The 23,857-nt window shown below is 40.1% G+C and overlaps 1 protein-coding gene across 4 annotated transcripts in view; it reads right to left on the reverse strand.

Annotated features, from left to right (window-relative positions):
• The window catches only part of LOC111820089 (AT-rich interactive domain-containing protein 1B-like), a 394,067-nt gene that overhangs the window by 75,014 nt on the left and 295,196 nt on the right, over positions 1-23,857 (reverse strand). For all 4 annotated transcript variants that reach the window (XM_023728860.1, XM_023728854.1, XM_023728864.1 and 1 more), the window contains one exon: positions 8,615-8,858. In XM_023728860.1, the coding sequence (XP_023584628.1) occupies positions 8,615-8,858 (244 nt within the window). The remainder of the gene's footprint in view (positions 1-8,614; positions 8,859-23,857) is intronic.

Raw genomic sequence — 23,857 nt, forward strand, 5'->3', positions numbered from 1 at the left:
TGGGTCTTCCTGGGGTATCACCTAATTTATCCAGCGGCAAAAGGGCAACATTGTGACTTTTAAAGACCATTCGCTGCATTAATACATCTGGCAACCCCAGCAAGGTCACACTCTTGGCACTCAGCTGTGTGCATTTAATGTAGTTTGCAAGTACAAACTCCTATGTCACTTTCGGTTTGGAAGTAAGAATATCAACATTAACAATCCCTGGTTCTATCATTTATAAACATGCAGATGTGGATTATTAAAGATTAATGCCTTTTAGGATTGGTGTCGGCATTCCGTTTGTCTCATGCCGAAACCAATTCTACTCTTCATTAGTCAATGACAACCCAGATCACCCTGTTATGGAAGAGAAATCAAAGGTGCAAGTGTGTGAATTGAGAATAAGTGATGAAACTGATTAGTAAGAGACTTAATGGCTATAATCAATCAACACATCATACTAATCCTGGGTCCAGGGTTATCGGAAGATAGGGAAATAAACACAAACACTTTTGGTAAAATGGTTTTGTTCCTTCCACAACTGCCACTTATTCCTTTTAGAAAACACAGTAATATAGATCAGAAGTTTGTGAAATCACCTTTGGGAACATCCTGACTGTAAGCACCACTCATTTCCCACCATTTTCCAAAATGCAATGAGATGACTTTTAAAACTTTTTTCTTGTTGGCTAAAATTAGCTCAGGGAAGCTTTTGTGACTTCCATTCTTGCTCCTCATTCCCAGTGAAGATGTAAAATACAGCATGTCAATGCCATCAGCATTTCGTCGGGGGCTGCACACTGCTGATTCCAAAGAAGCGACGACACTCAACTTAAGCACAAGTTTAGAGCAGTCTTCTCCGCTCCCGACACGAAAACAAGGTGCTTGAAGGGCTTCTTCAGCGAACGGTATAAAAACAGCCGAGAAGCGGGAGTGGCCTGCTGGATCAACCACAGGGACGTCTTAGCCACTGCTAACAGTACAGAGCAAGAAAAGGGCACAAAATAACAGCCTGGGGACAGAAGGCTTGTCTCTATTTTCATATGCAGAGCACCAGAGAAAGGGGACGGAAAACAAACGGAGATTTAAACTGACCTGTATTAGTTAAACCAGCTGGAAATGTATAGTTTGAGAAAATCCTAATGGTACCTTATTTCTGAATGTAGGAGAAAAGGCAGGGAAAAGGATACATTGAATGGAAGAACTAGAAAAAATGGACAGTCAATGGTATTGAAGCACAGGAGAAATACACATTCCCCAGTTAGCAGGACACCTCATGGCCGGGAGACAGGAGTTCAGCACACAGGGCACTGCACTGGCTTCAAATGCCGCCATCTGGCCCGGCTGGCAACGGGGAGACGTCCTCCAGCAACGATGCTGGGGACACCCCTAACCAAAGCACCGAGTTCCTACAGCCGAGATCTGGGTCTGAATTTTAAATCAGCATATTAACGAGGAGAGGCTCTGCATCATATTGCTAATAACCAAGCCATACAGAATTGCAATCTCATCTCTCTAAAAGACAACCTGTATCGTTGCTTTCTTAACTGTTGCTAAGCATCATTTGGAAAGGAACTGAAATTACTGTTTTGTGTAACATACAAATATTTTACTTTGTAAGGGGAACAACACTGGCTTTAAGTTCGCCTTGGTTTGCAGAACCGCTGAATTGATGTTTTCCGTGCTGCCACAGATTAAAAACATGGATATATCAACGGTGTTTTGTGTTGAATTTTTTTCCCCCTGCTCAGCTTGCCAATAAGCAGCATGCATCTTCCTGGCAACAAGCTGCTGCAGGGTTTCTACCTCCAGAGAAGCCAACGGGGAATGCTTGATGGGTGCTTTAAAATAAAATGCCCAGGTAGGGTAATTGTGCAGACTTTCAAATAAAAAAAGATTACGTCATTACGTGCAATGCCGTTTTAGAGATTCTACTAATGTTATAATGAAGGAAACTGGCTTAGAGCCATTATGTATAAACTTATAATATTAGCCTCAGTTGTATTAAGCAAGGATAAATTAAAAAGTGGAAAATTCCTTTATTTAGGTTGAGTTGGGCTTGAGCCCCATGAGATCTAAACTCCAGGGAGAGTGGATTAAAACAGAGAGGCCTGGCCATACGTTCCCCTTCGTTCCTTTCTCAGGCACTAATCTTGACAAATTAGACCAGGAACTATCATTTCCTCTCACTGAAACCCTTCCTGCTCACCCTGGCCTATGACTAACTCTCAACTGAGATTCATTTTTCTCTTTCCCATTAAGGCGTCTTTCCAGAATCCGCTCATCTCAATGTCAAATTAGGCAAGAAAATGAGTTTTCTGACCAGAATATCTTCTTGTTTGTATCTGCAGCTAGATGGGCTCATACGGATATCTACTGCGCTCTCGCTTGCTAAGGAGAACTGGGTGAGCGCTTATGTTGAGGAACTCTAAATAAACCACCGTGCTGCCGTATTTAATCTAATATGTGCCTCCCTTTTTTGGACTTCATGCTCTTGGTGTCTGAGGCTCCCCTGAGGGGCACAAATCCCTCACGGTGGTTGGTATGCTGGGCGCATCTCTCCCCATCAAGGACTGAGATAAAGCTTCAGAGCATCAGGCTTCTCTTTAAAGTTGCTGGTGCTTTACGACAGTGGAAGGGCTATCTCCAGCAGAGCCATTTCTGCAGGCTCTTAAAACCTGTGATCCTTATCAAACGAGAGAAACTGAAGTTATTGGCCAGTTATTAATTGGCGTAGACAAATGCTGTGAACGGGGGTGGGGGTGGGGGAGGCGCTCTGGGAGGCAGCTCCTTCCAGGGGGTGCACACACAGAGGTGCCCCTGTGGGATAGGGGGTTAGGGGGTAAAGACAGAAAGGCGGCTGGGTGAGGGAAGCAGAAATAGAGAAGGACTGAGCAACAGCGCAGCTCCTGAAAGACTGAAAACAGAAAGCACGGTTTTCTCCACCTAGTTCTCTTTGAGTCCACCTTCAGCTTCCTTCCTCCCTTTTCTACAATTTCTCAGTTCTTCCAACTACCCTCAGTCCCAGCCTCCCCCTTTCTCACCTCCTACAACCAGCCTTCTGGTCTGGAGAGGGGGAGCGGGGAGATCAGACACCTTAAACAGCAAAGCATATACAACTTAAAAAGAGAGTGGGTTCTACTTTCATAGCGGATGACACTACATTTTGTCTTTGTCTAGGTCGGCTGGGGAGATGTCGCCTCTGATGAGTCCTCTTACAATCAACACCTAGGACCAGGCAAGAAAAAGAATGGCTAAGAAGTAAATGTCGATTTGTCAGGGTGCTAATGTGAATGGCTAATTTTGGTCCTGATCTATTATAACCAATGGCCTTTCTGCTGTCAGATGAAAGTGACTTAACTCTATCTAAAACTGAATGTGGTACAAATGCCAAATGCTAAAAAAAAGAATGGGGGAAAAAAAAGATTCAAGAATCTATGGTTACTATTCTCAGCTCTTCTGTAACAAAATCAATGAGCTCCCATCAGCAGTCCGGACAAGTAAAGTTTTTAGAAGCAGAAATGATTATCAGGCTACGAACAGTTAATATCTGCCCACCCCGCCCCACTCCCCACGGTATGTTCCCCCTCCTTAATATTTAAACACTGTTGCTGTTCACGCACAAGGAGGAAAAAGCTGACGAAAGCCTTTGGCCAATAAAATAAAAAAGAAGCTTGGCTTATTTACATTTTTGCTTTGTTAGTAAACTGGAATGGTTGGCTCCGGAGGCAAGATGAGCGGAATTAACATCCACTAAACCTTCTGGCAACAGCGATGCACTTTGATGTTGTGCTGTGTCAGCTTCCATGACTGCGTGAGGCTGGATTCGGCAGCGTAAGAGACAGCTATACGATGTGTTCAAGACCGTAGCTTATGCTCCTTAAACAAAAGTCTGGAACTCTAGGATGTAGCCCAAGAAGCTGCAAAGGCAGACTGTGATGGCATCATGTATCAGAAGGGAAACCAAATGTTTAATCTTATCAATTCCAGAATCAACTACACCCGACATTAGATGTGCTTAATTTAAATGTGTATATGCATGCACACCTAATATTTACTCATTTATTTCAACCACCAATTGGAAAGATTGGGCTATTTTATTTCTATCCCCAAGTATAAATGCATCTCTAAGAAGAGAGAGCAATGAAAAGAGAGTAAGTAAACGACGAGAAAATGTATAATGCCACTGGGGGAGTGTACACATCTCTGATCTCAAAGGTGGGTTTGGATTTAACAGCCAGGGCTGAAGTCTGTGACTTCCAAGTGGACATGGCTGCATTGCCAGAGCCCAGTCATGTGTGAACAAAGGCAGGCATCCATGTGGCTACTCACCACAGAAAACCCCCACTCTGCTCCTCAGAAAGAAGGCAGGGAGGAGAGCCCCACTGCGTGAGGGCTCTGCCAGGGCAATGCAGCGCCAGCGCCCCACAGGACTTGTTCCCATGACACAATGTTGGTGAGGTGGCATGATGGAAGGGCAGATCTGCAGTGGGTGGAGAAAGGGTTTAACAGGCAAGACCCAGAGTCAGCCATTTGGGATGCTTTAGTGTGCTTTGTTTTTCCACTTCTGTGACACTTCTCATCAGCTGTCCATTTCATTTACCAGGGCAGGGATGGAGAAAAACGATTGCTTTTCTTCCACAAACCCTGGGAAAGCAACACCGGAAGAACCTCCCACAATATTTTGGCTTTGCCTCACCCCAGCTATCAGCGACACAACAGCTGCTCATTTTACAATGGCTTGCTGGGGAGGACAATGATCAAAAGAGCCCATCGGCGACACACGGCAAGGCAGCAGCAAGCTAGAGCAGGAGATAACAGGAGGGAAGTGAGGTCAGAAAGAGAGAAAGAACAAGGTAGAGCTGGGAGAAGGCAGAATGCTCCATGTGGAAAACTAAGAAGGAAATTCCAAATGGATGTTTGTGAAGTTTCATGTCCTTGAGAAACATGTAATCTCTACAAGACATACACATTTGTATGTATGTAGTGTAGATTTGGTGTAGACTCAGAACCAAGTAAAAGTGGAGTGTAAATTATCTTAGGATCTAATAGAAAAAAATACCACGTTGCTGTTGAGTTGACTCCGACTCATAGTGACCCTTCAGGACAGAGAAGAACTGCACCATAGGGTTTCCAAAGAGCGCCTGGTGGATTTGAACTGCCAACCTTTTGGGTAGCAGCCGTAGCTCTTAACCACTATGCCACCAGGGTTTCCAGGATCTAATATACAGATCAACAAAAAAAATGTGAACATAAGGACTTTGTTGCTATTGTTAGCTGTAGTCGAGGTGATTCCGAAACTGCCCCATAGGGTTTTCAAGGCGTGGCTTTTGGGAAGCTGATCACCAGGCCTGTCTTCCTAGGCACCTCTGGGTGGGTTCAAACCACCAACCTTTCAGCTAGCAGTTGAGTGCTTTACTGTTTGCACCACCCAGGGACTCTCTACATAAGGACTAGAGATGAGAAAAGGTAGAGGTGAGGTTACTAAATGGTCCTAATTATTCTCTAAAGGCAGGGGTCCTCGTATTTAGTTAAAAGTAAATTAAAAAAAAAAAAAATGTATCAGCTTTACGATGATCTCTAGTATGTGGTTTTATCCCCTGTGACCAAATTCACACAAATATGTTTAATACTATCCAGAGAATAAGGATATGGATCTTATGGAAATGCTGATTTAAAAAAAAAAAGAAGAAAGGAAGGTCACGGAGGCTAGGTGAAGGCAAACAGAAGACTATATATATATATATATATATATATAATCTCCAACAAAAACCTGTCATAAAATTTTTTTTTAACAAATTCCCTTAAAAAAGCACCATATAAAAATTCTGATTTGAATTTATATAAAAAAATTCTCATTTGAACATATATTTGCATCTCTAGGCTTAGCTATGGGAATAGAAAGCAGAGAAATTCAAACCATGAACTACTCCAAAAGGGTGAGGCCAAGGTTGCTGACCACTCCCTGGCTCTTCTGTGTGCATTAGGCAAGGGTGCCCCTTGCTGGGTAGAGGAGGCTGGATGTCAGCGCTCAGGGGCCTCTCAGCACCCATGCCCGCCGTGCAATGAGCAATCAGTTCACTCCATGCGGTGGCAGCCCCTCCCACGGCCACAGAGAAGAGGAAAAGGGAAAACTGAGAGAGAACAGCATTGATCCCATTTAGTTGATGTGGTTTCAATACATGCAAAAAGGGTAAGAAACAATCCAGGTCCTTAAACTTCATCTATTGTTCAATTTTATGCTAGACTCCTGCCAGTCACACAGAAATCAGTTTGCCTGTGATGTGAGTGAAGCGGGGGTTCACTATCCAGCTACAATGCTTATGTGTGGAGACAACAGCTAAGATTCTGTTAATCTCTGGGATACAGTCTTGTCTTCCGTCTTCTTAACGTTTTCAGGCCAAACCCTCGAGGGTTTGGCTTATCTTTTTTTTTCAAGTTGGAAGAAAAATAGGTTCAACTTTGCAAAAATGGTGTCCCTGGGTGGTGCAAATGGTTAAGTGCTTGACTACTAACCAAAAGGTTGGTGCTTTGAACCCACCCAGAGGCACCTCAGAAGGAAAGCCTGGCAATCTGCTTCAGAAAAATCACAACCTTAAAAATCCTTTGGAATATAGTCCTACTCTGCAATGCATGGGGTCACCATGAGTCAGAATTGACTTAAGGGCAACTAGTTCAGTTTGTTTTCTTGTGAAAATATATTACACTTTTCTAGCTAGTTCCAGTGGTCCTACTGAGTATCTTTAGTAAACACTGCCAATCACCACTGGAAACTTCTATATACATGTATTCTGAATTGTACAAAATCACCACTGGATGAAGAATCAGAAGACTTGCTGCCAAAATGAACTGTACTACTGTGGACAGTAACTCCCACAGACAAGTCTCTAGGTCTCAGTCTGAATAACAACAACTCTAATTGCCATCATAATAATTAGCACTGAATGCTTACCATGTGCCGGCTTTGTATTAACACATTTAATCTTTACAATAACCCTGTGAGATGTGGTTATTATCTTTACTTTATGGATGCAGAAACAGACATAGAGAAGTTGAGAAGCTTGCCCAAGGTTACACGGCCACCAAGTGGCTACAAAAGAGGAGTGGGATCAGATGGTTACGGACATGCATCCAGTTTACAGGGGAGAAAGATGAGCAAACACCAAAATTGCTAATAAGATTTTCTAAGAGAAATAAGCACTAACATTAAGAAATGATCTATGTTTAATGTTTTATATAATTCTATATTATATAGCTTTATACTCAGCAAAAATAGTTAAGAATTTACTTGAATACCACACCATGGAAAAAAAAAGTAGAACTTTTAGGTAGAGGTGTAGGAGCCCTGATGGCGCAGTGATTGAGCACTTGCCTGCTACCCAAAAGGTTAGCAGTTCGAATCCACCAGAGAAAGATGTTGCAGTCTGCTTCCGTACAGATTTACGGACTTGGAAACCCTGTGGGGCAGTTCTACTTTGTTCCACAGGGTTGCTGCGAGTCGGAATCTGACTTCACAGCAATAAGCTTTCGCTATAGGGGTTACGGTAAGGAAGGAACAGATAGGTAAAAACAATAGCTCTGGTAACACTCCAATTCTTAAACTGGACAGTGGGCCAACAAATATTCATTTGACGGTTACGATTCATAATTAACATGCAAGTAAGTTTGTGTGTGTGTGTGTGTATCTGTATATATAACTTTCTATAATAAACATGTTTTGAAAATGCAAAAGTGGTACAATGGTAAAACTACCATCTGTGATTTTGAGATGATTTAATTAACAGAAAATTGATTAGCAATTCAGTATCAGCTCTGAAATGACAGTAAAAGCTGCTTTCCGGTAGCCACCTGTATCATGTTAGCAAAAGATACACAGAAAACAATTCCCTGTAGTTTGCTGATAAAGGCAAGCCAGTTACTTGGTAGGCATGAATGGATGAAGTCTGATACAGGGCAGCTATTAAAGAATGAAGACGAGGCCACTGAAAACAAATAAATAAATAACCCTAATTACACTATAAAAGAAGCGTCCAAGATTCAGAAGATGTGTGACTACTGGAATAATCCAATACATGAGTTAACTGGAACATTAACTGCCTGCATCAAAAAGAAGGTAAGAGTTTATATCAGTAATAAGGGCTTGAATGTGTGCTGGCAAGTTAACACACTGGTAAGCATAAATCCTAAGGCATATTTCTGAAAATAATGGCTATGGTATATACGTGTATTAAGATAGAACCATTAAAAAAAAAAAATAGGCCAATACTAGTCAACAATCTCTTTGCTAAGTTAATTTAGTAGCTTTTATCAACAGATGATCTTATTCAGCAAATCATTACAAAAATATATGCTGGCAAAATAAGTAATTTTGTGGTTCCAGCATAAATTGAATTAAAAGTGCAAACTGAAAGTATCCAAGGAGCTGGTGATTTTATTAATCGGCAGTGATATCCACTGGTTGAGCATCTTTAGGAACGGGGACTCTCATGCTTTCGTGACAATTCACAAAGTTGTACTCCTAACTAGGTTTTTTACTAATCAAATAAAGGAATGGCATGTATGCTGTTGATCCGTCCTAGGTCTGCCTTCATTACAAAGTAAGATATAAAATGATTAAGAAATGGAATACCTGGAATACTTGCAGGAGAGATTGGGCCAGACCTTGACTGGTTGCTCCCGACAGGAGAGCCGACGGGAGAAGGTGACGGGCCCCCTGGGATGCTGGAGAGGTGGGGGGACGCGTGAGGGGAGAAGGGCGACTGTGCCGGGTTGCTCTGATCCCCCTGGCTGCTCGTGGACCCGGATGCGCTAACTGCCGAGCTCAAAGTTGCTTCTGTTCCTGTAGGGAGGTCATCAATGGAGCCAGACAGGTCCTGAGAAAGAAAGAAAAGGTGTGTGAGTAAGACGTATTTGGGGAAATAATGAGAATGCTGACACAATGTGAAAACTGTAACCAATGTCACTGAACAATACGTACAGAAATTGTTAAATGGGAACCTAATTTGCTGGGTAAACGTTCACCAAAAATGCAATTAAAAAAAAAAAGTCTTTGGATCAATACTTGATCAAAAGACTATTTAAAAATCCTAACAATGGCCCCTTCAGAGGATGAAGTGCTTCTGGATGACATCCAAAATACACAGAGCATGGCTGCCTGACATGGGAAGACTTTAAGCAGGTCTCACAGGGTGAAGCCACATGAACGTGGCATGTCTTGTTGTTGTTAGCTGCTGTCCAGTCGGCCCCTGACTCATGGGGACCCCATGAACAACAGGATCAGACTGTGTGATCCACAGGGTTTTCATGGGCTGATTTTCAGAAGTAGACTGCCAGGCCTTTCTTCCTGGTCTTAGTCTAGAAGCTCCGCTGACACCTGTTCAGCATCAGAGCTGCACACAAGCCTCCACTAACAGACGGTGGTCGCTGCGCATGAGGTGCACTGGCCAGGTTCAAACCCAGGGTCTTCTGCGTGGAAGGAGAGAGAATTCTACCACTGCCCTCTTTTCTAAAGTATAGCTGGAAAACCTCACAAAAACAAGAATGTTATAGAAAAAGAATGTCTTATGCTAAAAAAAAAAAAAAAAATTTTTTTCTAAGTAAAATATAATCTTCAGCAATCAAACAATTGTGGTCATGAATAATAACTATAACTGAAACAGGGTAGACTGAAAATATTACCCCTAGAAACAGCATCACCAAATCTCCCGGATAAAACTGGGCAAATCCAGAGTAAATTTCAGAATTAAGAGATAAAATATATAAACATTTCTGCTCAGGGCACATGAGATAAACATGCTTTTGCACGTATATAGCTGGTAAAACATTATATTTAACTTGGTTATTGAGTTCAACAATAATTCTATTCAGACTTTCCAAATTGAACACAACTTTTTGTGAAGCCAGGTAGAAACAGAAGCAGGTTATTAAGCAAATAACATGCTACATACAATGCAGAAAGGAGTCACACTTCAGCAATCAAGGCAATTATCTGAGTTCCTCAAAATAAAACTTGAGCTAATAGATGTGTACCCAGAGACACACACTGATGAGCTGAAGGAGAAACAGGACAGGGCTGCAGTCGGCTCCTCTCCCACCCAAGGCTGAAAGCTGACTCCTGGCTTCTCACTTTCTCTAGTGGGGTAGGGGTGGGGTGGAGAGTAGTGCTGGACAGGTTCCAGATAATTCTCTAAGTATATGCCTCCAAGGGATCTCCTTGCTAACCTGATGTCACCAATTCCTAACAGTGCAAAGGGACATACCTGCGGGCATTCCTTAAAGCAAGGGAATGCTAACTATGACCTGTGGGCCCCTGCTGTTTTTGTTCACCCCAGAAGCTGTACATTTTTAAATGACTGGAAAAAATAATTAGTTTGTGACACGTAAAGAGTATAAGAAATTCACATTTTGGTGTTCATACAGCCTGGAATGCAGGCACCCATTCCTTTAGGAATTGTCTATGATGCTTTGGGGCTACAGAAGTAGAGTAGCTGTGACAGAGACCATATGGCCCACAAAGCCTGAAACGTTTACTATCTTCCTGTAGAGAAAAAGTTTGTCAACTTCTGCTTTAAAGAACCAAGGTGGACCGGTACTAGGACAGTCTCTATTGCCTTTGCCTCTTCCTTGGAGGAAAAACACGAATCAGACAGGCCTCAGCTGAATTACACAATGACCACTATATACATCGTAATTTATACAAGCTTTAATGAGAACTGGAACTTACTCTATTACCACAACCACCTGAAAAACATGGATTGAGAATCAGATATAATTTTTACTCTTTCTGAAGATACCATAGTAACTCAGGAACCCACCTGTAAGGATGGGTGGTGGGCTCTCCATGTTAGATGCATTATATAATACCTAATAAATGTGCATTACTAATTAAAAAAGGGTCCATCAGACAAGAATTAGTTGGGACAAAACATGCTTTCCATGCCTCTTCAGAGAAAAAAAACATGGTAGATAACTAGATATAAAACCATTTTCTTCCACCATACTATATATGGAATTAAACATAGAAAAGACACCGTAGAGTCAATTTAAAAAAAAAAAATCATTAATTGTAGTTAAATAATTTTATGTAAACCTTCTTCATAGAAAACAAATTGTTACTTTGAAATTTCTGTAATTCTCTGCACGACCTACAAATCCCTTCCCTGCCCTCCCTTAAAATTCTACGTTATGGCTGAAAAAAGTGCCATGGATGGGTGTTCAGAGAGCTTCCTTCAAGCTGCAAAGGCATCAAAAACATTTCCGTTATTCAACAAGCTGATCAAGGAAATATCAAGAGAAAAATATAAAAACGGTGGCCGTCTTACTGTTCACATGTCATCAGAATTTCAGTGCCAACTAGACCTCAGCGTAACAGAAGAGTGATAAAAAAGATATAATTTCTACATTATTGTTATACACACACGTAACTTTTACATGTAAATTATATAGAAATATTCCCACTCTGTAGATACTTAGAGTATCCATATGTATAGCTATCTTAAAACACGTTAATAAAAGAAGTTCAACACTGGCTTAAGCATTCAGCCTAGTTAACAAAGAAGCTCTGTAACTAATACTCCTCTTGAGGACAATTTAGTCAGCAGGGCACCAACTCTATTCTTCTTTTGTAAGTACTATCAGATCTATGATGGCTGTAAAGAACTGAGAGGCCCTACTGCATGCATCTCATTCTAACCAAGGCACCTTCAAGCTACAGTGCTTCCATTTATCTTGCTGCAAGGCTGCAGGTTGAGGTCATTGCAGGGAGAGCTCCTGTAAGGGGATGGAGTCCCCACACCCAAGGCATTCCTTAAATCCGTCCTCTTGTCTGATGGAGTGATTGGGAAGGCAAAGAATGACTTCACGGGCTCACGCATAGTAACTCACCATTTTGTCATCACAGTCTGATTTGGTAAAATCTTGTTACACAGTTGGGTTTTCAAAATCTGACATCACTCAGAATACTGAATACTTCCCAGCAGGCCAAAAATAATTCCTACTATCAATAGTTAATTTATTTTAAAATTCACTGCCTTTAAAAAAAAAAAAAAAGGTTTGTTTTACTTTAAAACTTAATTTAAATGAAAGTTCCTTGCAAAGAATTTCCCTCTGTAACCATCTTCCTCTACTTTCTGCATATGTAAAATTTTCATTCTAACCCAAGTAGTAAGTACAAGAGGTTTCACCGTGCTTGGAATGAAATGTTACCAGGGAGGAAGAACAATCTTAGCTAACTCTGTCAAGAGAGAAACATGAATTAACATACAGCACAAACATGTTACCAGTTCAACAAGGTGGGGCCACCAGGTGGGGGAGGGCAATGAGAAGGAATATATACTACTGTCAAGAAGGTACGCAGGGAGAATTTTTAAAGCTCTACACATAAAGAAAATACATGTACGACATTCAGTATAAGCATTCTCTTATATCTCTATACTGTATATGATCTTCCCTGAATATACTTTATATTAACATATTATGACTTGTTATATCAAAACATGGTTGGTGCTTGACTGCTATCTTAAAGGTTGGTGGTTAGAACACACCCTGTGGTACCATGGAAGAAAAGACCTGGCGATCAGTTTCTGTTAAGATGACATCCAAGAAAACCCTATGGAGTAGTTCTACTCTGTAACACATGCGGTCACCATAAGCTGAAATCAACTCAATGGCAACTAACAACATCGTTATCAAAAGACATCTTTGGTTTTGATGGTATTCAATTTATCGTAAGTTAGGTTACTAAAAAGCATAAATTCAGTCAATACTGGTGTTGTTTTACTGTCTCAAAAAGTAGGGACTAAATGAGAAAATTTTAATCCCTTGCTTAATTAAATATGCTTTAGTTAAATTATGCCTTTTTTTTTTTTTTAAAAAAAAAAAAAGCAGGTCAACTTCCAACAACTCTAAACTATGGTTCTCAATACAATTTAGTTTATGGTAAAAGGTCAGTCACTGACAGAGAACTGCAAAGCACTGCAAACATATGCGCATTTCTTGCAGAGATGTGTCCCCCGAGAGCAAGAGGATAAACACTGAACTAGAAAGAGAAGATATTTCAATCACTGAGACTAGTTCAGGTCTCCTGTTTAAGGATTTTAATAGGATACAGTTAATGATTTCACCCTGTGACTTCCCAGGGGTTTAAAGCAGAGGTTAAAATGCTAGTTCAACGGTCTAAAACTAAACTTCGCGTCTCTTAGGAAGCGGAAATAGCATCTTGTCTCTTTTTCAGAATATTAAGTGTCATGGACTGAATTGTGTCCCCCCAAAATAAACTTGGTTAGGCCTTGATTCCCAGTATTGTGTGGTTGTCCTCAATTCTGTGATTGTAATTTTATGTTAAAGAGGATTAAGGTAGGATTGTAATACCCTTACTAAGGTCACATCCCTGATCCAGTGTGAAGGGAGTTTCCCTGGGGTGTGGCCTGCACCACCTTTTATCTTACAAGAGATAAAAGGAAAGGGAATCCAGCAGAGAGTGAGGGACCTCATACCACCAAGAAAGCAGTGCCAGGAGCAGTGCATGTCCTTTGGACCCGGGGTTCCTACACAGAGAAGCTCCTAGTTCAGGGGAACATTGATAAGAAGGCAAATAGAGAGAGAAAGCTTTCCCCTGGAGCTGATGCCCTGAATTTGGACTTTTAGCCTACTTTACTGTGAGGAAATAGACTTCTCTTTGTTAAAGCCATCCACATGTGGTGTTTCTGTTATAGCAGCACTAGATGACCAAGACATTAAGTATAAAATTCAGGTGTGTGGTTTTTGTTTTTCTCTCTCCAACTTACCCCAAGTGTCTTGAGGGTAATGACTCCATGTGCCAGGTGTGGTGCTATAATAGAGAGGATGGATTTCGCTGTTCACTAACCCCTTGCCGTCAAGTTGATTCCAACTCATAGCGACCCTATAGGACAGAGCAGAACCGCCCCATAGGGTTTCCAAGCAGCAGCTGGTGGATCTGAACTGCGGACCTTTTGGTTCGCAGCCAGAGCTCTTAACCACTGCCAGCAGGGCTCCAACTGTTCACTAGGTGGTGCAAATAGTTAAGTGCTGGACTACTAATTGAAGGTTGTTGGTTCAAACTCACCCAGAGGTGCTCTGGAAGTAAGGCTAGCGATATGCTTCCAAAAGGTCACAATCTTGAAAACCCTATGGGGCGGTTCTACTCTGCACACGTGGGGTTGCCAGGAGTCGGAATCGACTTGACTGCAGCTAAGAACATAGAGTAAAACACTGCTGCAAGCGCTATACAAAGTAACCCAGCACATGTAAAGAGTTCTAAATATTTACCGTAAACGCTCTACTGAACACTACTGACTTGCTTATAAAATTTAGGAATGCATTCTCAGCCCTCTGTTTCCAATTAACGCCCGGAGGTCAAATATCCCATCTCATTAGGGTCTCAGTTCTTTAGAAACACACTGTAAAATGACTTCATGCCTTCCAACCTTATTTGGGAACTGTCTTTTTGGACACGTGATAAAAAAATATATACCTTGAAATTGATATTAGACTTGAGCCAATAATTTGACTGACAAATATACATACAAAAGACAAACACCTCACAGCGACTCTGTTAAATTCCCATGACGCTTACAGGCTTCTTTTCAGCACAAACCTGTGTGTAATCGTATACTTCAAGGTACCTGCCCAAGTCCCTGTTGCTCTCATTTGTCTAGACAGCAAATGAGGTAAAAACGTAGACTTCCTGTATAAACGAAAAAATGCAAAGGCACCAGAAGGACAGACTCCATGAAGAAAATCCTTCTAAGCTTCAATTTTTAGGTCTTAACAGTATCTTCTTTCCAAGTTGTATATATCTTACTTCCTATTTAAACCTGTCCAAATCACAAATATTTGTCCCTTCATTGTATGTGACAATATACACAATGCATAGCCTTAAGATCTATGAGGTTACTGGGAAAAAAAAAAATGACATTAATTTAAAACCAGTGACAAGCTCCACAAATGACAAATCCTTGTCCAAAGCCAGGGATAACACAAGGAAAATTAATGAGGCAAATTCATTTTCTGAGAGGTAGCCAAGAACCACTTTTTGACTACCACCTGACTCATCAGCATTCTTTCTCATGAAAAGATTCCACTATGGATAACTCATTTTAAGGGAACATTTATACGATAATCAGCTAAATGCTGTTTTACAGAAGCAGGATTCAGAGTTAAGCATACAACTTTGGAGAAATATCATTATAATGGTTGTGTTTTCTTTCATTTTTTTAAAACCAGTACCTAAAAATAAAAGCTATCCTCAAAGGTCCTTGGGCTAGAACTGCTGATATGGAACGTGCTGTTATTCTAAATTTAGAAATGGTAAACAATATCAGTATGAAATACACATCATGTAAGGGAATTTTTTTTCCACTGCACAGGCCTCAGGGATTTCCTAAAATATTCTCAGTTTTTGAACTCTGCCCAGGGAGATTCTCTACTCTTGCACTATTAACAACAGCCTCAAGAAATTATATAGACTAGAAAGAACAGCAAATAAACTTTTAAACACAGTATGGGCGGTCTTGAATCTAAAAATAATTTGGTGAGAAAAAGTTGCTTATAGTTAGGTTTGGGTTGTATGGAATCTGGGATTAGCTTTCATTTGGAAACAATATTACCCTTCTTGGTTAGACTCCCAGAATGACAATGATGTTGATCATGATGATGATGACGTTAGTGACAACAAATACTACTTCTGTATTTATCTAGCACCTTCTAAGGGCCAGCGGTATTATGTACATTTTCTCAGATGAGGAAACTATAGCATCTGGTTAGCTCCAGTCAAGAGATGTTTTCTTTGATTTCACTGTCCATCTTAGTCATGACCCCTCCTGACCTCAAGTCAAGGCCTGAGTCAGTGCCGAAAATGTTAGGAAAGACTCGTGAGTGAATCATTGCTACCCTTTATTACCCCAAGACCATTGGCATTTTAAAGAATATACTTATTAGGACAAATGATAGCATACTGGTGAAATTAGAATTGTATAATAAGATGAAAATATTGAATATTTGGGGAAGATATTTTTGTATTAATAGTCACCCTTCGGCAGACATGGCCTAAGAATTTGTAGTTGGACCCAAAAGGTGGGTGGGCGGGCGGAGGTGGAGAGATGTTTTATATTTAAAATCGGCTTAGAATATATAGGCATGTACACTTAAATTTCCCTCTATCGTGGGGTATCCATGAAGAGAGACAGACAACTCAACAGGTAACATAATAAAAAACAAACGAATCTATGCTGGAGGAGTGAGTAAGTGCTGTAGAATACACAATGGCATGCCTTGGGTCAGGGAACACTCTGACCAGGAGCTGTTGTCAGAGACAGGTGCAGACTAGGAGTGAAGGTGTGCCCTTCAGACAAGTGGTGGGAAGGTGGGGCACCTGAGAGCGGGGGTGAGACCGGAGGCAGAGAGAACAAAGTGTGAATGCAATGCATATCAAGGGCACCAAAGTCAAGAAGAACGACTGGAGGCGTGTTCAGTCAGGGAAAGTGACGTGCCCTAGGCAGCTGCAAAAGGGCTGAGTGTGTGGAGAACCAGGTGGACTAGCCTGCCTGATGGGAGGTGTGAATGCCCTCATACGCCTATGCCGAGGAATCTGGGCTTAAATTTTTAGGGGCTAGGGAGCCAACAGAGGCTGCAGAAAGTGAGTTCCAATATTATCAGAAAGGGGAGGGGGACGCAATGGGGTACTAAATAACAACTTGGAAACTATTCAGGAAAAAATATATTTTCAAGTGTTTATCAACAAAGAATATTGCAGCATGATTAAAATTGTGGGTTCCAATTAAGAATAAATTGTAAATTAAAAAAATTATGTATTTTAGCATTATACAAAGTCAAATAAGTGAACAATAAAAAGTGTCTAAATAACTAAAGTTCAAGTTAAATCACAGTGCTCAGGAACTGCCTTAATGTTTTCTAGATTGCAATAATGTCTTGAGTCCACATAGTCCTTCTGCTCCTTTCAGTTATATGTCTAAGAATCAATGAATGAAATGAATTGAAAGCTATATACCTTAAACTAGGAATAAGTAACATGTGTCTTTAACTGATTCTATTCTCTTAACTATATAGTCTACTCCAAAAGTAGTGGTGATGACTCCCAAGGCATTTAGTTGTAAAGGGGAAAAATCATCTAATGACTTGGAGGAGGAGGGATATGGGTTTATGGGTCGGTGCTTTGCAAATATCAATGCCAGGTACGAATCTATAAATATTAATGACCCATGTGCTTTGAAAGTAAATTGACAAACTAACAAGATCTGTAAATATGTAAGATTTAGAGTTTGCCTACAGATCCCAGTTTTTATCACTGAAAGCGTATTATAAATCTTTAGAACAGAAAAGCAATCAACACCACCTCTTGCATCTCTCATGGTAACAAACTTTACTGTTTATCTTAGAACTACAATGCTTAGCACGTACAAATTCTGAAAATAAAACTCAAACAAAAAGGCATGAACCCTCAGGAGACACTTATTTCTTCAGCAGTACAGCAATGAAATATTTTCAAACAGCAAGACCTACAGGAACTGCAAATAAATTAACAGCTTAAAAAGTACAACAACAAAAAAACCCACACAACTCACAAACTGTACTGAATACACATGGAATAAAGGGAAGTTTTATTTGTAGAATATGAAAACTTAGTTATTTGACATTTTCCCCTTTCACAGTTCAACCATATGAATATCCTTTACTCGATTTTTAAAATTTTTTCATTTTGAAATCATCTCAGGCTTACAGAAAGGCTGCAAAGACAGTACTAAGAGTTCCTGCATACCCTTCACCCACTTCCCCTAATGTTAACATTGTATAAAACCACAAGTATCAGAACTATGAATTAACATTGGCACTATACTATCAACTAAACTAGAGCCCTAATTCATATTATACCAGCTTTTCCACTCATGTCCTTTATCTGTTCCAGGATCCAATCCATATCAAATTTATTAGTCAATCTGTCACTGTTTCTCAACCATTTCTTGTTTTTCAAGACTGTGACACCTTTGAAGAGTACTTGCAAAGTATTTTCTAAAATGTACTCTGACTTGAGTTTGTTTCATATTTTCTCATGACTAGACTGGGGTTATAGATTTTTGGGAAGAATACCACAGAGGTGAAGCTTCTTCTCACTGCATCATATCAGCAGGGATATGATACCAACATGACCAATTACAGGCTGATGTCCACCTTGATCACTTGGTTAAGGTGGTTATATCTGCCAGGCGTATCCACTGGAAGGTTACTCTTTTTCCCTTTCAAACTCTATTCACTGGAAGTATTGGCAAAGAATATTGAACATACCATGGACTGCCAAAAGAATGCACAAATCTGTCTTAGAAGAAGTACAACCAGAATGCTCCTTAGAAGCAAGGATGGCGAGACTATGTCTCACATACTTTTCACATGTTATAAGGAGGGATCAGTCCCTGGAGAAGGAAATCATACTTGGTACAGTAGAGGGCCAGCGAAAAACAGGAAGACCCTCAACAAGACAAGACTGATACAGTGGCTGCAAACAATGGGCTCAAGCAAAACGACTGTGAGGATGGTGCAGGACCAGGCAGTGTCTCCTTCTGTTGTACACAGGATCGCTATGAGTTGGAACCGACTTGATGGCACCCAACAACAATAACATTCATTGGAAGGAGTCCCAAGTACAACCCACACTCAGAGAGGGGAATTAAGCTCCATCTTCTTGAGCAAAAGTATTGAAGAATTTGAGAGCCTATGTTAAAGCCATATAGTAATTAATAAATATTTGAGGGGAGATACTTTGAAGCTATGCAAGTATCCTATTTCTCCTGAAAGTCTGGCCCATTAATTTTAGCATTCATCAGGGAATCTTGCCTGCAGCAATTATTACTCTGGTGTCCTAATTCCCTCATTCCTTCTACATTATTTGGGATTTTTCTATAAGGAAGAGCTGTCCTTTCTCCATTCATTTTTTACTAAGTCAAAACAACAAGACAACTATTTCCTTTAGGCATAATTTTGTGTGTGTGTGCAACCTGAGTTCCTTTGTAAGACAATTAGGTAATACTCTTATTACTAAATGATAGTAATACTTCCAACTGATATTTCAGGATTATAAAACAATGGAGAAAAGCATGCACATTATGTTTTTCCATATACAGCTGATGGGAATTTAAATTAGTATAACCACTTCAGACAACAACGGGTCAACATGTGTAAAGCTGAAGATGCATGTACCCTGTGGCCCGGCCGGTCCAGCCCTAGGTTTATGCTCTGGAACATGTATGTAAGGAGACATACACCAGCACAGAAGCATTGTTTCAATATTGTAATAGCACAAAATGGAGACAATCTAATTTTCCAACACTCTAAGACAAATAAGTTCAGGTGTATTCAGAAGATGGAGTATTATATAGCAGTGAAATGCAACTAGACTGAGAATATTAACATGAATCTCACAATGTTGACAGGAAAATAAAAACCTAGTAACATGCAAATAATACAGGAGAAAAGGCATAGGTGAGTAGTGGGCCATAAACAAATAGTGGAGATTCAAAACAGGGAACACAACAGAGAGTCCCTGATGGAGCAGGAGAAAGGTGGGGTGCAGAACTCAAATTCTAGTAAGAAGACCAGACTCAATGGTCTGACTGAGACTGGAGGAACCCCGGAAAGCATGGCCCCCAGATTCTCTATCAGCCCAGAACTAAAACAATTTCCAAGGCCAACTCTTCAGACAAAGATTGCACTGGACTGTGAGACATAAAATGATACTCGTGAAGAGTGTGCCTCTTAGCTCAAGTAGATACATGAGACTAAATGGGCAGCTTCTGTCCGGAGGTGAGATGAGAAGGCAGAGGGTCAGGAGCTGGCTGATTTGACACGGGAAATCAGAGGTGGAAAGGAGGAGGGTGCTGTCACAGTATATGGAGAGCAATTAGAGTCACATAACAATGTATGTATAAATTTTTGTGTAAGAGACTAACTTGAAATGTAAACTTTCAGTTAAACTACAACAATAAATAAACAAAAAACGAGGGGCAGCAACCAAAAGAGGAGGGAAATTCCTCTAGAAAGAGACTGTTCTTTTACCTTGTAAAGTGGCCTAGGTGGGTCAATTATTTACAAACTCTCTAAAGAGTTAGACAAAAACTGCCAGCACTCTGTTTATAAACACAGATTTTCAACAATATTTCTAGCAAAAAGAGTTATAGCAAATATTGTAGTATTGGAAACTGGCTAACAGTAGAATGGTGAGAAAAACACATCCCTATGACTCATTATTTAAGATTAACAAATAATATAATGTTACCACGTTAGAGTGTCATGCTGTAATAGAAAGACTACTGGACTTACGAGGGGTTTGAAGCTGCGTACCATCATTGATTAGCTCTGGGCAAGACAATCTAATATTGTATTCAAGTGTAAAATGGGGATTATAATGCTTATCCTGTCAATGGGTCAATATAGTGAGCAAAGCAAATGATATGGTAATTGTGAGGAAAATCACTTTTAAAGCATATTTTTTCCTAATGCTAAATTATGTATTAGACATAGGATTCAAATCACTTCTGCTTTAAAAAGTAAATCGAGAATAGAATAATAATGAGATAATATCACATCAGTTTGAATCCAAATTCCTTTCCTCAAATGTATATCTCTTTATAATTATAATGCCAAAAAAATCTAGAATAAGATTCACTTCAGTTCCTCAGTATTTAAAGATTCAGAATTGATTAAAATTATCTAGGTACAAAAACAACGCAAAAGTCTAACGGCTGCAATGCAACAGAAAGTTCTAAGTTTTCCATTTTGATGGAAATCATCTTTAATACCTTCTGGGTTTTTTAGAAAAACATAGAGAATCTAGAATTTTTTTAAACATTACTAGATTACAGATGGAATGTTTTGCGAAGACCCTTTTTTTAAAAAAACATTCAACACATGCAGTACTCTCCAAAAGTCAAACACAAAACCATGCACTGTTCTTCTTTTCAGTCCTAACTCACAGATTCACTTAGATCAGAGGTTTCCAAAATGAGTTGTTTTCCATCTTTGAGCGGGGCAGCTGATCACTTAACACCTCCCGTGCTAGCACTCAAGTGCAATTTTACATAGTTTTTCCTACCAGTGTCTAACCATTTTTTAACCTTTACTTCAACAACAACTTCTCAAATGGAGGTGGCCATAAACATATTCAGGGTTTGAGATAGAAACTTCAAATACCAATAAAAATCGTGATGACACTGATAATAATCAATCAATAAGGGCCTGAATTAGGACTTTGAGCTCAGCATGTTCCACACTCAACCACATCGCCTCTCCACCAGACCATTCCCATACCACACAACAGTATTCCGGTTCCTCAGACTTCCAATGAACATCCTGTCGCCCAGACCATGTACCCAGGCCCTAGAGTAGAACAGTCTTCTCTGCTGACCACTTTACTCCCCACTGGCATAGTCTCAAAGACAGCAAAAGCAAATGAAGACACAGGACTCCTGAAGATGGAGAGAAAATTTCAGTTTCCTTTGCCATCTAAGACCTTTGAACGGGGGTGAGACCTAAAGATCTTGGCTCACAAACCTATCATGCTGACTACGTCCTCTGTCTCCCGGGAGATCATGAGTTCCAAAGTAAAACTGGATGTAAACTCTGGTCATCAATCTGTGCAACCCTGAAAAGTGCTGTGACCCCTCCTTACAAATACACATCTTATTCTTCTCCTCAGGAGCCTGGTGACACAATGGTTAAGTGCTCAGCTGCTAACAGGAATGCGGCTGTTTAAACCCACCAGCAGCCCTCTGGGAGAAAAGACCTGGCAATCTGCTCCCATAAAGATTACAGCCTAGGAAACCCTATGGGACAGTTCTACTCTGTCTTATAAGGTCCCTATGAGTCGGAATCAACTGGACACACAAAACAACATTCTCCTCCTCCAATTAAACTTGCTTTTTAAGACGAAACAAAACCAAACCCATTGCCATCAAGTCTATTTTGATTCATAGCGACCCTTTAGGACAGAGTAGAACTGCCCCATAGGGTTTCCAAGAAGCAGCTAGTAGATTTGCACTACCGATCTTTAGGTTACGGCACCACCAGGGCTCCACTTTTCAAAAAGCATTTGCTAAATTCTAGTTTTTTTTTTTTAAACATTTATATCATATCATAAGTGTTCTTGTATTGTTTTGGGGGGAGGAGGGTGGTTTTAGAAAAGAACCTGGGCTCTGGAACTAAACAGCTGTTTTCCAAACCCAGCTCCTACTGAACAACTCAGGCAAATTACTCAACCCCAGAAGCTGCTATTTCCTCCTTTGTACGTAGAATGGGGATAATAAAAGCAATTCTCTCACTGTGTTGTTGGGAGAAGTAAGTGAGCTGCTGCACATAAAGCACTAAGCATGATGCCTGGCACCACAATAAGTGTTTGTTAAATATTTACTGTAATGTGAGTTTTACAGTAATCACAAAGCAGTTAAGAGCATGAGCTCTGGAGTGAGATCAGTCTGACATCAAGTCCTGGATCCATCGTTTCTTCACATAATTTGGGGCAAGTTACTTAACTTCACTGGACTTCAATTTCACCAAATATGTAATGAGGAAAATAATACACCATGATGAGCATTAAATATAATCGCAAAGAAGTATTAAGTACATGATAGGAGGTCAGTAAACAGTAGCTACGTATATAAATGTACACATACTCATAAAAACATACATACACTTCAGACACAAGTTTTGTATTTTTTTTTGATGCTGCTTATGATGTAAAACACATTTTGAGTACCGGATAAAATTGCAAATGAACTCTGGGAAAAATATCTCACTTAAAAGATTACATGTGTAAATAGTAGCAGCATGAATGCATTCTTTACAACTATCAGATAGATTAATTATGTACTAGACAAATATTTCTTTAGTATGTTAACAATCAACAATATTATACTAACCAAATGGCTTCGGGCCCTTCTTTAAAATGCAGGCATAAAATTTAATCAAGCAGAGTAAAACCCACAAATAAATACTGAGCATCAGAGAGGACACGGGTCGGACAAGGCAATCAGCCTAGGTTGGCAAGCCAGTGGCCTGGGTTCACTCCTTCTCCATCACTTCCTAATGATGTGAAATTAGGCAAGTGATCTAACATCCCTAATCCTCAGTTTCTTCACCTATAAAATGGGCCTTTTTGTCAGAGGCTGAGAGAACTAAATGAGCTAACAGAGAACCCATTAAATAAATAACAGCCATCATGATTTTGATTGTTATTACATAGAAGAGAGATCATTTACAAACAGGGAATAACAAACTCACATATGTTTATAATGGCAAAAAAATTAGAAACCACCTAAATGTCAATCAGTAGTGGGCTATTAAATAGGTACAATAATTATTAAAATGTTTATTATATTAACAGTCATGCAATATTTATTGAAAAGAAAGATTATCACTTTGTTGAGCAAAAATCAGTAAAAGTAAAAAATAAATATAATCTATGTAAAGCAGTATATATTATATGAATAACACAGTTTATAAAGAAAATGTTCTATGTTCTACTTTGGGGAGTAGCATCTGGGGTCTTAAAAACCTGTGCATGGCCATCTAAGATACTCCACTGGTCTCACCCCTTCGGGATCAATGGAGAATGAAGAAAACTAAAGATACAAAGGAAAGATTAGTCCAAAGGACTAATGGGCCATATCTACCACGGCCTCCACCAGACTGAGTCCAGTACCACTAGATGGTGCCTGGCTACCACCACTGATGGCTCTGACAGGGATCATAAGAGAGGGTCCTGGACAGAGCTGGAGAAAAATGTAGAACAAAATTCTAACTCACAAAAAAATACCAGACTTACCGACATGACAGAGACTGGAGAAACCCC

Source organism: Trichechus manatus, unplaced genomic scaffold, assembly GCF_000243295.1.
Source record: "Trichechus manatus latirostris isolate Lorelei unplaced genomic scaffold, TriManLat1.0 scaffold00002, whole genome shotgun sequence".
Taxonomy (NCBI): domain Eukaryota; kingdom Metazoa; phylum Chordata; class Mammalia; order Sirenia; family Trichechidae; genus Trichechus; species Trichechus manatus.